This window comes from Eptesicus fuscus, chromosome 25 (assembly GCF_027574615.1).
Source record: "Eptesicus fuscus isolate TK198812 chromosome 25, DD_ASM_mEF_20220401, whole genome shotgun sequence".
In the NCBI taxonomy this organism is placed as follows: domain Eukaryota; kingdom Metazoa; phylum Chordata; class Mammalia; order Chiroptera; family Vespertilionidae; genus Eptesicus; species Eptesicus fuscus.
Genome location: NC_072497.1, coordinates 11,247,084 through 11,259,357, shown reverse-complemented (window position 1 = coordinate 11,259,357; position 12,274 = coordinate 11,247,084). Strand labels below are relative to the sequence as shown.

Here is a 12,274-nt window from a genome sequence, read left to right as displayed (position 1 = left end):
GGTTGTGGGCACATCCCCAGTCGGGGGTGTGCAGGAGGCAGCTGATGGATGTTTCTCTCTCATCGATGTTTCTAACTCTATTCCTCTCCCTTCCTCTCTGTAAAAAACCAATAAAATATATATTTTTTAAAAACGTCTCCTTGGAACTTACCAGGGAAGACATCGAAGAGGACACAGATACTCATGAGAAGCACACCCTCCCGTAGCACCCATGCAGAAGCTGCACAACATCGGGAGATCACGTAAAATAAATCCTAAAGCTGCGCCCGGCCTGAGTGGCTCCGTGGTTGAGCATTGACCTAGGAACCAGGAGGTCACAGTTCGATTCCCGGTCAGGGCACAGGCCCGGGTTGTGGGCTTGATCCCCCCAGTAGGGGGCGTGCAGGAGGCCGCCGATCCATGGTTCTCTCTCCTCATGGATGTTTCTCTCTCTCCCCCCTTCTCCCTTCCTCTCTGCAATCCGTACACATATATCAAATAAATAAATAAGTATATATTGTCCCTGTGTTTTCCCCCCAACAGGTGAAATGGCTCCAACAGCAGGAGGTCAAACGCAGGGTGAAGAGGCAGGTGCGCAGCGACCCCCAGGCCCTTCACTTCAACGACCCCATTTGGTCCAGCATGTGGTACCTGGTGAGTGGGGGTTCGCGGGGGGCCCTGCTTCTGGGATGGGTTTTGTTTCCCCCAACGCTGAGTCCGCACGGTGACGCCAGACAGACGCCCTTCCTCTCGGGCGGAAAGCACTTCTTTCCACGCTGGGCTGGGCTGGGCGGCCCACGCTTTCCTGTGAATTATTTTCGTACTAGAACAGCGGTCAGCAACTGTTGGTCTGCGGACCCCTGGTGGTCCGTGAGGTCCGAAAGGTTGGCGACCGCCGTATTAGAGGCCCGGTGCATGGCGTTTGTGCACTCGGGGGTGGGGGAGGGGGGTCCCTCAGCCTGGCCTGCACCTTTTCTTTGCTTTCTTTTTAAAAAAAAATATAGCCGAAACCGGTTTGGCTCAGTGGGTAGAGCGTCGGCCTGCGGACTCAAGGGTCCCAGGTTCGATTCCGGTCAAGGGCATGTTCGATTTGGTTGCGGGCACATCCCCAGCGGCGGGTGTGCAAGAGGCAGCTGATCGATGTTTCTCTCTCATCGATGTTTCTAACTCTCTATCCTCTCTCTTCCTCTCTGTAAAAAATCAATAAAATATATTTAAAAAAAAATATAATATATATATATATTTTATTGATTTTTTTACAGAGAGGAAGGGAGAGGGAGAGAGAGTTAGAAACATCGATGACAGAGAATCATCCATCAGCTGCCTCCTGCACACCTCCTACTGGGGATGTGCCCGCAACCAAGGTACATGCCCTTGACCGGAATCGAACCTGGGACCCTTCAGTCCACAGGCCAACGCTCTATCCACTGAGCCAAACCGGTTAGGGCATGGCCTGCACCTTTTCACAGTCTGGGAGCCCTCGGGGATGTCCCACTGACGGCTTAGGCCCACTGCCCGCAGGGAACGGGCCTAAGCCGTCAGTCGGACATCCTTAGCGCTGCCACGGAGGCGGGAGAGGCTCCCACCACCGCCGCTGCGCTTGCCAGCCGTGAGCCTGGCTTCTGGCTGAGCGGCGCTCCCCCTGTGGGAGCCCACTGACCACCAGGGGCAGCTCCTGCGTTGAGCGTCTGCTCCCTGGTGGTCAGTGCGCATCATAGCGACCGGTTGTTCCGCTGTTCAGTCGATTTGCATATTACACTTTTATTATATAGGATATTAATTTTATTTTTATTTCAGAGAGGAAAGGAGAGGGAGAGAGAGAAACATCCATGGTGAGAGAGAATCATGGATCGGCTGCCTTCTGCACGCCCCCTACTTCGGATCGAGCCCACAACCCGGGCATGTGCCCTTGACTAGACTCGAACCCAGGACCCTTTGGTCCACAGTCAGACGCTCTGTCCACTGACCCAAACCAGCTAGGTGTGAATTCTCTCTTTTTTTAAAGAATATCCATAATCTTTTTTTTGTTTGTTTGTTTAATGTACTTTATTGATTTTTTACAGAGAGGAAGGGAGAGGGAAAGAGAGTTAGAAACATCGATGAGAGAGCGTTTCCTCTGATCTGCACGGGGTGCCCGTGCTGGGTCTGGCTCTGTGTCCGTCCTGGGTCAGGACTGTCCGTGTGTCTTTCCGCACAGCACTGCGGGGACAAGCACAGCCGCTGCCGCTCGGAAATGAACGTGCAGGCGGCGTGGAAGCGAGGCTACACGGGGAAGAACGTGGTGGTCACCATCTTGGATGACGGCATCGAGAGGAACCACCCGGACCTGGCCCCCAATTACGTGAGTCGAGCCGTGGCGTTGACGTGCGCGTCATCAAATCAGCACGGGGGACCCCTGCGTGGGAACTGCCCAGGTCCCCTTGTCCACGGATTCTCCCCCCAATAAATACTGTCATGGTATGAGTTTCTTTTTTTGTTGTTGTTCTTTTTTTTTTTTTTTTTTTTTCGTTTTTAAAGTCTATTGCTGACAAAGTATTTTTTATTTCTATTTTTTTAAATGTATTTATTGATTTCAGAGAGGAAGAGAGGAAGAGAGAGAGAGAGAGACATCAATGATGAGAGAGAATCATGGATCGGCTGCCTACTGTGTGCCCTTTACTAGGGTTGAGCCTGCAACCCGGGCCTATGCCCTGACTGGGAATCGAACTTTGACCCCCTGGTTCATAGGTTGATGCTCAACCACTGAGCCGTGTCGACCAGGACTGATAGCTCAATTTTGAAAGTGAAATGTACTTTCGTAAACACCGCCTTTATTATTACTCAAAGTATGTGTATACATTTTTTTTGTGGAAACCCTAAATAAAAATGATGCATTATAGATTTGTACATCTGAAACCTATGTAATTTTATTGACCAACTAGAGGCCCGGTGCACAAAATTCGTGCACTGCCGGGGGGGGGGGGCCGTCCCTCAGCCCGGCCTGCTCCCTCTCACAGTCCAGGACCCCTCGGGGGATGTCTGCCTGCCGGCTTAGGCCCAATCCCCCTAGGCCTAAGCCAGCAGTCAGACATCTCTCTCACAGTCTGGGACCCCTCACTCCTTACTGCCCGCCTGCAGCAGAGGCGAGAGAGGCTCCCGCCACCGCCGCTGCACTCGCCAGCCGTGAGCCCGGCTTCTGGCTGAGCGGCGCTCCCCCTGTGGGAGCACACTGACCACCAGGGGGCAGCTCCTGCATTGAGTATCTGCCCTCTGGTGGTCAGTGCACATCATAGCGACCGGTTGTTCTGGTTGTTCTGCTGTAACGGTCGCTTAGGCTTTTATTATATAGACTAGAGGCCTGGTGCATGAAATTTGTGCATGGGTGGGTGTGTGTGTGTCCCTCAGCCCAGCCTGCACCCTCTCCAATCTGGGACCCCTCGAGGGATGTCTGACTGCCGGTTTAGGCCCTAAACGGGCAGTCGGACATCCCTCTCACAATCCAGGACCGCTGGCTCCTAATCGCTCACCTGCCTGCCTGCCTGATTGCCCCTAACCACTTTTGCCTGCCGGCCTGATTGCCCCTTACTACTCCCCCCCCCCCCCCCGCTGGCCTGGTCGCCCCTCACTAACCCCCCTGCCGGCCTGGTTGCCCCACACAGCCTGCTTGTTCAGTTGTTGGGTCGCCCCTCACTAACCCCCTGCCGGCCTGGTCATAGGCAGCCGTCTTGTAAGGGCATGAGGGTTAATTTGCATATTAGCTCTTTATTATATAGGATGTCACCCCGATAAATTCAGTTAAAAAAAAATAGAAAGAAAGGAAACATAGATAAGGTGACAGTTAGAGGGACGGAGTACCAAGTACGTCGTTTCCTCTGTTTTCCAATGGAGGTGCAGTAATAACGTGGGCAGGGTTGCTACATCTGTGCCACACCTCTCCGCTCACTAAGGTTTAATCCCGTAGGATTCCTACGCAAGTTACGACGTCAACGGAAACGATTATGACCCGTCGCCACGCTATGACGCCAGCAACGAAAACAAGTACGTCTCTCGGACCCTCGTTCCTGCCGTCCCTGTCCCTTGAAATGGCCCATAGCAGGGCTCAGCCGGCCGGCGTGGCTCCGTGCTTGAGTGTCAACCTACAAGCCAGGAGGTCACGGTTCGATTCCCGGTCAGGGCACATGTCTGAGTTCCAGGCTCGATCCCCAGTAGGGGGCGTGCAGGAGGCAGCTATCCATGAGTCTCTCTCATCATTGGTGTTTCTCACTCTCTCTCTCTCCCTCTCCCTTCCTCTCTGAAATCAATAAGAAATATATTTAGCCCTAACCGGTGTGGCTCAGTGGCTAGAGCGTCGGCCTGCGGACTGAAGGGTCCCGGGTTCGATTCCGGTCAAGGGCACGTACCTTGGTTGCGGGCACATCCCCAGTGGGGGGCGTGCAGGAGGCAGCTGATGGATGTTTCTCTCCCATCGATGTTTCTAACTCTCTCTCCCTCTCCCTTCCTCTCTGTAAGAAATCAATAACATATATTTTTTAGAAAGAGAAATAGATTAAAAGAAAACACACAACATGGTTGTCGCCATCTCTGCTGACGAAGGGGGAGGCGTCAGGTGACTTGGGCGCCGTCCATGGCAGCCCCGGGGTCGGAGTCCAGCTGCTCCGACCTGCTCTGTGCGACGTCCTGCTTGTCCTCTCCCTGTCAGGGCGCCCCACGCCTGAGCCTCGTTTGCGTTCTTCCAAAAATGTTCACAGGGAAGGACAGAAGCCCTTTCTCTCTTCCCCGCTGCTGACCCGGCGGACGTGGGCCAGCGTGCGTCCTGCCCACGCTCCCATTTCCCTTTGCGGTGGATTCGATTCCGCGGGGCAGAGGCCGGTGCCCACCTGGCACCGAGCAGGGAGGTGTGGCAGCTCCGGGAACCCGCGGCGGCCCGGCCCGGGGACTGCCGTCCCTGCCTCACATCCCAAGGTGCCCTTTCCCGCGCCGCAGGGAGCCCGCCTGGGGTGCAGGGCGCCTCGATTCCCAGCCTCACACCCGTCCACAGGGCAGAGAGGCATGACCCAGACACCACCACGTAGTGAGTGACCTTGGCCGGGCGGGGTTCATCCGGGGCGCGACAGACCCTGAGCGGCGTGACCCCGTGCGCAGCCGGGCGTGGGGCGGAGGAGGGAGGACTTGGGTCCAGGGCGCGCAGGCCCCGGCTATTTTTAAAGGCGGCTTTACACGGGCATCCCTGCGTCTGGTCCCCTGGGGAACACTTCTCAAAGAGGCGCTGTTCTCGGAGGAGGAACGGAGCGGCCAGCACCGTGGCGGGTGGGGTCACGGCGGGGGGAGGGAGGGGGTAAGCAGTTTGTTTTTCCGGCGGTTTCTCCCTAGTTCCTCCGCGGGGGTGGGGCGCTCCACGGGGAGCGTTTTCCTTCAGCTCCTGCTTCAGTGGCGTGGGAATGGCAGGAGGGCCGTGTGGGGTGAGCGTGGGGGTGGCAGGTACAGCAGGCACGAGACATAAGTCCTCATTTGTGGTTAATTCTCACCCAAGGATATCTTTTCATTGATTTTTAGAGAGAGTGGAAAAGAGGGAGGAAGGAGAGAGGGAGAGAGAGAGAGAGAGAGAGAGACACCGATTGGTTGTCTCCTGCCCGGACCAGGGTCGGGGATCAAGCCTGCGGTCCTTCAGGCTGATGCTCTATCTACTGAGCCAAACCGGCTGGGTCCAGAAGTATTCTTTTTTTTTTTTCTTCTTAAATATATTTTTACTAGAGGCCCAGTGCATGAAATTTGTGCACTGGAGGGGGTTGTCCCTCAGCCCAGCCTGCACCCTCTCCAATCCGGGACCCCTCGGGGGATGTCCGACGGCCGGTTTGTTTAGGCCCGATGCCGGGGATCGGGCGTAAACGGGCCGTCGGACATCCCTCTCACAATCCTGGACCGCTGGCTCCTAATCGCTCACCTGCCTGCCTGCCTGCCTGGTTGCCCCTAACTGCCCACCCCTGCTGGCCTGGTCACTCCTAACTGCCCCTCTCCGATGTGGGATAAAGGAAGATTCGACGCCTGAGCCATTTCCCAGGTCACGGGCAGGCCTCCTCGCCGGCAGCTGTGGAAGGACAGGGCGCCCGGGGCTGTGCCAAGGCTGGTGTGACCTCCCTCCCGGGTTCATGGGGTCGGGAGAGGCGGGAAACGAGCTTCCATGTCCTTCCCAGACTGGGGGATGGTGACCGCTCCCTGCAGGAGGCCTGAGCAATGCCCCAAACTCCCCCAAATTGCCGGGCCGCGTCCTCACTGCGTCTCGCCTTTTGTTTCAGGCACGGCACGCGCTGCGCAGGCGAAGTGGCTGCCTCTGCCAACAACTCCTACTGCATCGTGGGCATCGCGTACAACGCGAAAATCGGAGGTAAGGCCCGGGGCGTGGGGCTGGGAGCTTCTGGGCCGGGCAGGGGGCCAGGGCGTCCCATTCTGGGGGGTCTCGGCAGCTGCACCTCTGTTGGCCTCGGCTGGCTGTGTCAGACCCCAGGGCCTGAAGCCTTGGGCAGGCTGACCACAGCCAGGCAGCCCCACACAGCCATGGGGGCCGGAGGGAGGGTTTTGCCTGGAACGTTATCATGGCTTTCATCAGAAAGGCACCTTTTTTAAATTTTATTTTTTTATACATATTTTTTTATTGATTTCAGAGAGGAAGGGAGAGGGGGAGAGAGATGGAAACATCCATGATGAGAGAGAATCATGGATGGGCTGCCTCCTGCACGCCCCCTACTGGGGATCGAGCCGCAGTGCAACCTGACCCGGAATCAAAGCACAACCTCCTGGTTCACAGGTCGAAGCTTCACTACCGAGCCCCTGCTGCCAGGCGAGGAGTGAACTGTTTTACTGTTGTTACTAGGGGCCGAGTGCACGGATTCGTGCACCTTGAAAGGAACTGTGGGCCGCGGGATTGCCGTGGGCACAGGAACGGGTCTCGGCCCATCCATTGTGCCCCACCCGGCCCCTCCTGCCACAGGCCCCGGTCCCCTGGCTGTCAGCGGCTGCGAGCAGTGGCTGCTGCCCCGATCGCCCCTCAGGAGCAGGGGGAGGTGGAGAAGCCCTCAGGGGCGATCGGGGCACCCGCTGACAGCCTCAAGCAAGCCAGGCTGGTGCCGGGTGCCGGCAGCGGGTGCGAGTGGGGCCGGCGCTGGCAGCGGGTGCGAGCACTGGGCGGGACCACGGCGCGCGGGAGCAAAGAATGTTCAGTAACCACCAGAGGCTCGCCCTGATGACAGCGACGGCGCCCCGCCTTGGTCTGGCGCCCCCGCTCACCCGCTCCACCATCCCGCTGCGGCCGACGCCCGCCATGTTCCGCACACGCCCCCTGGTGGTCTGCGCACGTCATAGCGACTGGTTGTTCGGTTGTTCTGCCATTCGGTCTATTTGCGTATTAGGGTTTTATGTATATAGATCGTTATTAATGTATTTATTTGTTTGTTAATCCTCACCCGAGGATAGTTTTCCATTGATCTTTAGAGAGTGGAAAGGAGAGGGAGAGACAGAGAGAGAGAAACATCAACGTGAGAGAGAGAGAGAGAGAGAGAGAGAGAGAGAGAGAGAGACATGGATTGGTGGCCTCCCACATGGGTCCAGACCAGGGCTGGGGATTGAACCTTCAACCGAGGTTTGTGCCCCAGACCGGAATCGAACCCGGGACCCTTCAGTCCTTAGGCCGATGCTCTACCCACTGAGCTAAACAGGCTAGGGCAGGAGTGGCCTGTTTTAAATAGAGTTTTCTTTTTTCATTCATTTAGGAACGGTAAGACCAGCAGGTCAGGAAACAAGGGCGTTGCACAGTTTGTTGCCCGGAGTTCTCCAGGCGGGGCCACACCACACACACACGCACACACACATGCATACACACACACACAGACACACACACACACACACACACACACAGGGAAACATAGGGACACAACTCATGGGCCTGACGTCTCACTGTGGTTTCTGCAGGAAGGAACAGGCCAGGCAGGTTCTGCAGGTTTAGGATGGGCCGGTTGGCCTCATGGTCTCGTGCCTGGCCGCGGGGTGACTAAGGGACTAGGACAGAGGGAGAGTGCCCTGGGTGTGAGTGTAGGAGCCCATAGAGCAGGTGGTTGGGCGTGGCCCCTAAAGGAACCCACGTGGGCAGGGGAGGTCTCTAGGAATTGGCCGATAGGAGGGGGGCGAGAAGGAAGGAGGTGCGGGGCAGGGGGGCGTGCCAGTCCCTCCAGACTCAGCCAGGCCCTAAGACGTCAAGGCATCCGAATACAGACGGGAAAAGACGCGGTTGCCCGAGTCCTTTGCCCAGATTATTCTTGTACCTGGTCCTTCAGGGTCAATGGGCCTTTCTCTCCCGTGTGCCTCCCATTCGAGTGTCCAGGGAGCGGTCGGCGTTTCCTGCTAATCTGGGAACAGCGGTTTCCGAGGGAAATATTTACCTTTTCTTCGCGGGTGACCTGGCAGCGTCGCTAAGCCCTAAATACCTCAGGCTTGCTTTCTCGTCCATCACTCACCCTTTCCCCAATCACCCCGCCCGCTCCGCCCCCCCCCCATGAAGGCATTGGGAGGGGTGTCGGGAAATGGGTCAGGTCCGGTGCTTTTACGTGCTCTGGACTGTCTTCTGGCATCTCGTTCTCCCTGTTCAAAAATAGGCAATCCCGTCCTGGCCGGTGTGGCTCAGTGGTTAGAGCGTCGGCCTGCGGACCCAAGGGTCCCAGGTTGGATTCTGGCCGGGGGCACGTGCCCGGGTTGCGGGCTCGATCCCCTTCAGTGCAGGGGGCAGCCAATCACGGGTTCTCATCATTGATGTTTCTATCTCTCTATCCCTCTCCCTTCCTCTCTGAAATCAACAAAAATATATTTTAAAAAATAATAATAGGCATTCCTGCCCAGCCGGCGTGGCTCGTTGGTTGAGCGTGGACCTAAGAACCAGGAGGCCACGGTTCCATTCCCGGTCAGGGCGCACGCCTGGGTTGTGGCCTCGATCCCCAGTAGGGGGGGTGCAGGAGGCAGCCGATCCATGATTCTCTCTCATCCTTGATGTTTCTGTCGGCCTCCCTCTCCTGCTCTGAAAGCAATAAGAATATATTAAAAAAAAAAAAAATGCACAAAACCAGAATGATGGCGGGCAAGCCCTCCAGCTGTTGGGGGCTCCCCCAGCGGGGACGCGCGCGCACCGAGCCCTCTGTGCTTCCAGGCATCCGCATGCTGGACGGGGACGTGACGGACGTGGTGGAGGCCAAGTCGCTGGGCGTCCGGCCCAACTACATCGACATTTACAGCGCGAGCTGGGGGCCGGACGACGACGGGAAGACGGTTGATGGGCCGGGCCGGCTGGCCAAGCAGGCCTTCGAGTACGGCATTAAAAAGGTGTGAGTAACCCAGGGCTGCCGGGCCGCGCTTGGGGGGCATGGGGGTCGCCCAAAAAGGGATTCAGCCCTGTGGCCGGTGTGGTTCAGTGGATAGAGCATCGGCCTACAGACTGAAGGGTCCCCGGATTGATTCCTGGTCAAGGGCACATGCCCGGGTTGTGGGCTCGATCCCCAGTAGGGGGCGTACAGGAGGCAGCCGATCAGTGCTTCTCTCTTATCATTGATGTTTCTCTCTCTCTCTCTCCTCTCTGAAATCAATCAATAAATATATACACTGAGTGGCCAGATTATGATGATCTCTGAACGCATAATAATCTGGCCACTCAGTGTCTATCCTATATAATAAAAGGCTAATATACAAATTGTCCCCTCGACCAGGAGTTTGACCAGCAGGCAGGCCGGCCAACTGCCCATGTCCCCTCCCCCTGGCCAGGCTGGCCGGACCCCCACCCATGCACGAATTCATGCACCGGGCCTCTAATACACACACACACACACACACACACACACACATACATACACACACACTGAGTGGCCAGATTATTATAGATCATAGTAATCTGGCCACTCAGTGTATACACTAGAGGCCTGGTGCACGAAATTCATGCACTCAGGGGGAGGGGTCCCTCAGCCCGGCCTGCACCCTCAGGTGGTCTGCAAGCCCTCGGGGGATGTCTGACTGATGGCTTAGGCCCACTGCCTACAGGTTATTTTGTTCAAAGAAACACCAATGATGAGAGAGAGAATCATGGATGGGCTGCCTCCTGCACGCCCCCTACCGGGGATGGAGCCCGCAACCCGGGCATGTGCCCTGACCGGGAATCAAACCCTGACCTCCTGGCTCCGAGATGGACGCTCCATCACTGAGCCACGCCAGCCGGGCAGGAAGTCCTGGTCTTGCTTTCTCCCCCTCCCTGCCAGCAGGCAGCGCGAGACGTGTAGAACTTGGGGGGTGGCACCTCTCCAGGGCCTAAACGGAGCAAACCTCTGGGTGCTGGGCCTGCAGGCTCGGGGGACGCAGAGGACGCTGCAGGCTCCTCCCGGGAGGTCCATCCCCGTCGCTCTGCGTCCCTGTGAGTCAGAAAGGCGGGGTGGGAGGGGGCGGGAAGGGAGGACTGGCGCTCGCCCAGCTATAACAAGCAGGGTGGCGAGGCGGGTTGCAGGGCGAGGACAGCTTCTTGGAGCCGACGTGGGGCTGTGGTCAGCGTCCAGTGGCCCTGGGTGGCCCAACAAGCCCCAGTGCCCGGTGACGCTGGCAGGGGTTCAGGCAGGAAACCAGGCATCCCAGGCAGCGTAATGCCTCCGACTTGTCCTGTTGGAGAGAAGAGAGAGGGGGTGGGGGGCAGGGTGGGGGACAGGGGGCAGGCCCTTTTATTCATTTACTTATTCATTCATTCATTCATTTTAAAATATATTTTATTGATTTCAGAGAGAGGAAGGGAGAGGGAGAGAGAAACACCCATGATGAGAGAGAATCAAGGGCACTTGCCCGGGTTGCAGGCTCGATCCCCAGTAGGGGGCGTGCAGGAGGCAGCCGATCCGTGATTCTCTCATCATTGATGTTTCTCTCTCTCTCTCTCCCTTCCTCTCTGAAATCAATCAGTAGATATATATACACTAGAGACCCGGCGCACGAAATTCATGCACTCAGGGGGGGGTCCCCTCAGCCCGGCCTGCACCCTCACGCGGTCCGCAAGCCCTCGGGGGATGTCTGACTGACGGCTTAGGCCCACTCCCTACAGGTTATTTTGTTCAAAGAAACACCAACGATGAGGGAGAGAGAGAATCATGGCTTGGCTGCCTCTGGCACACCCCCTACCGGGGATGGAGCCCGCAACCCGGGCATGTGCCCTGACCGGGAATCGAACCGTGACCTCTTGGTTCGTGGGTCAACGACACCCAACCACTGAGCCACGCCGGCCGGGGTGCTATTCATTTCCTTGCGTGTTGAGGGTGGAGTACTTATCTCTTAGAATGTCCCCAACCCAGGGCCCCTCCTTCCTGATCTCAGGCCTCCTCCCCCCGCCCCCGACTCCTTCACCGCCCGACCTGGTGCGGGTTGAGCCCTCGATGCTGGAACACCCCGGCATGACTGCACCAGCGGCTGCCCTCAAGGGCCATAAACACGTCTCATCGCCCCGGGACTCCGCGCCCGCCACCCTCTCCATCACCCGGGCGCCGGCTCGTGGTGACAGGCGGCACCTCCCCCAAACCGAGCTAACCCTAATCCGTAAATTGGAGCTGGCGCGGCCCCCGGGGGAGCCAGTGCTCGGGGTGGTGTTGATGCCGCCCCCCCCCCGTCCTCTCCGTGAGACGATGCCTGGCGATCTGAGATCTCAGGCCCTGGCCGTGGTGGCCCAGTGGTTAGCGCGCCGGCCCGCGCACCGAAAGGGTCCCGGGTTCGAGGCCCTGGCCTTGGGCATGTTACCTCGGCGGCGGGTTAGATCCCGCCGGCCCTGGACACACGCAAGGGATTTTCTTGTTTGGAGCTAAATAGAAAACGAACCCGGTCTCGTGCCGGATGGTCCCGTTACGCTTGGCCCGCGGACCCGTGGAACCTCCGATGGGCACCTTCCTCCTCGTGTTAGCTCGTCCTCGGAATTTCACGGGTGGCAAGCCCCGCGAATTTTACGGGAAACGGTGCCCACTTAGAGAATGTACTTATTTATTTTAATTATAAAATAATTTTTTAAAATATGTTTTTATTGATTCCGGAGAGGAAGGGGGAGAGAGAGAGAGAGAGAGAAACATCCACGATGAGAGAGGAAAATCATCATTCGTCCGCCTCCTGCACGCCCCCTCCTGGGGCTGGAGCCTGCAGCCCTGGCGCGTGCCCCGATGGGGACTCGAACCCTGACCTCCTGGTCCGTAGGCGGACGCTCAGCCCCTGAGCCTCGCGGGCCGGGCGGGTGGCAGGATCGCGCTGACAGTTTTCTCTCCAAGTTGGCCCGTCC

General features: G+C 57.5%; 1 protein-coding gene across 3 annotated transcripts in view; it reads left to right on the top strand.

Moving 5' to 3' along the window:
* The window catches only part of PCSK6 (proprotein convertase subtilisin/kexin type 6), a 57,975-nt gene that overhangs the window by 19,075 nt on the left and 26,626 nt on the right, over positions 1-12,274 (top strand). For all 3 annotated transcript variants that reach the window (XM_054713168.1, XM_054713170.1, XM_054713169.1), the window contains exons 3-7: positions 523-633; positions 2,177-2,320; positions 3,920-3,996; positions 6,252-6,340; positions 9,146-9,318. In XM_054713168.1, coding sequence (XP_054569143.1) covers positions 523-633; positions 2,177-2,320; positions 3,920-3,996; positions 6,252-6,340; positions 9,146-9,318 — 594 coding nt within the window. The remainder of the gene's footprint in view (positions 1-522; positions 634-2,176; positions 2,321-3,919; positions 3,997-6,251; positions 6,341-9,145; positions 9,319-12,274) is intronic.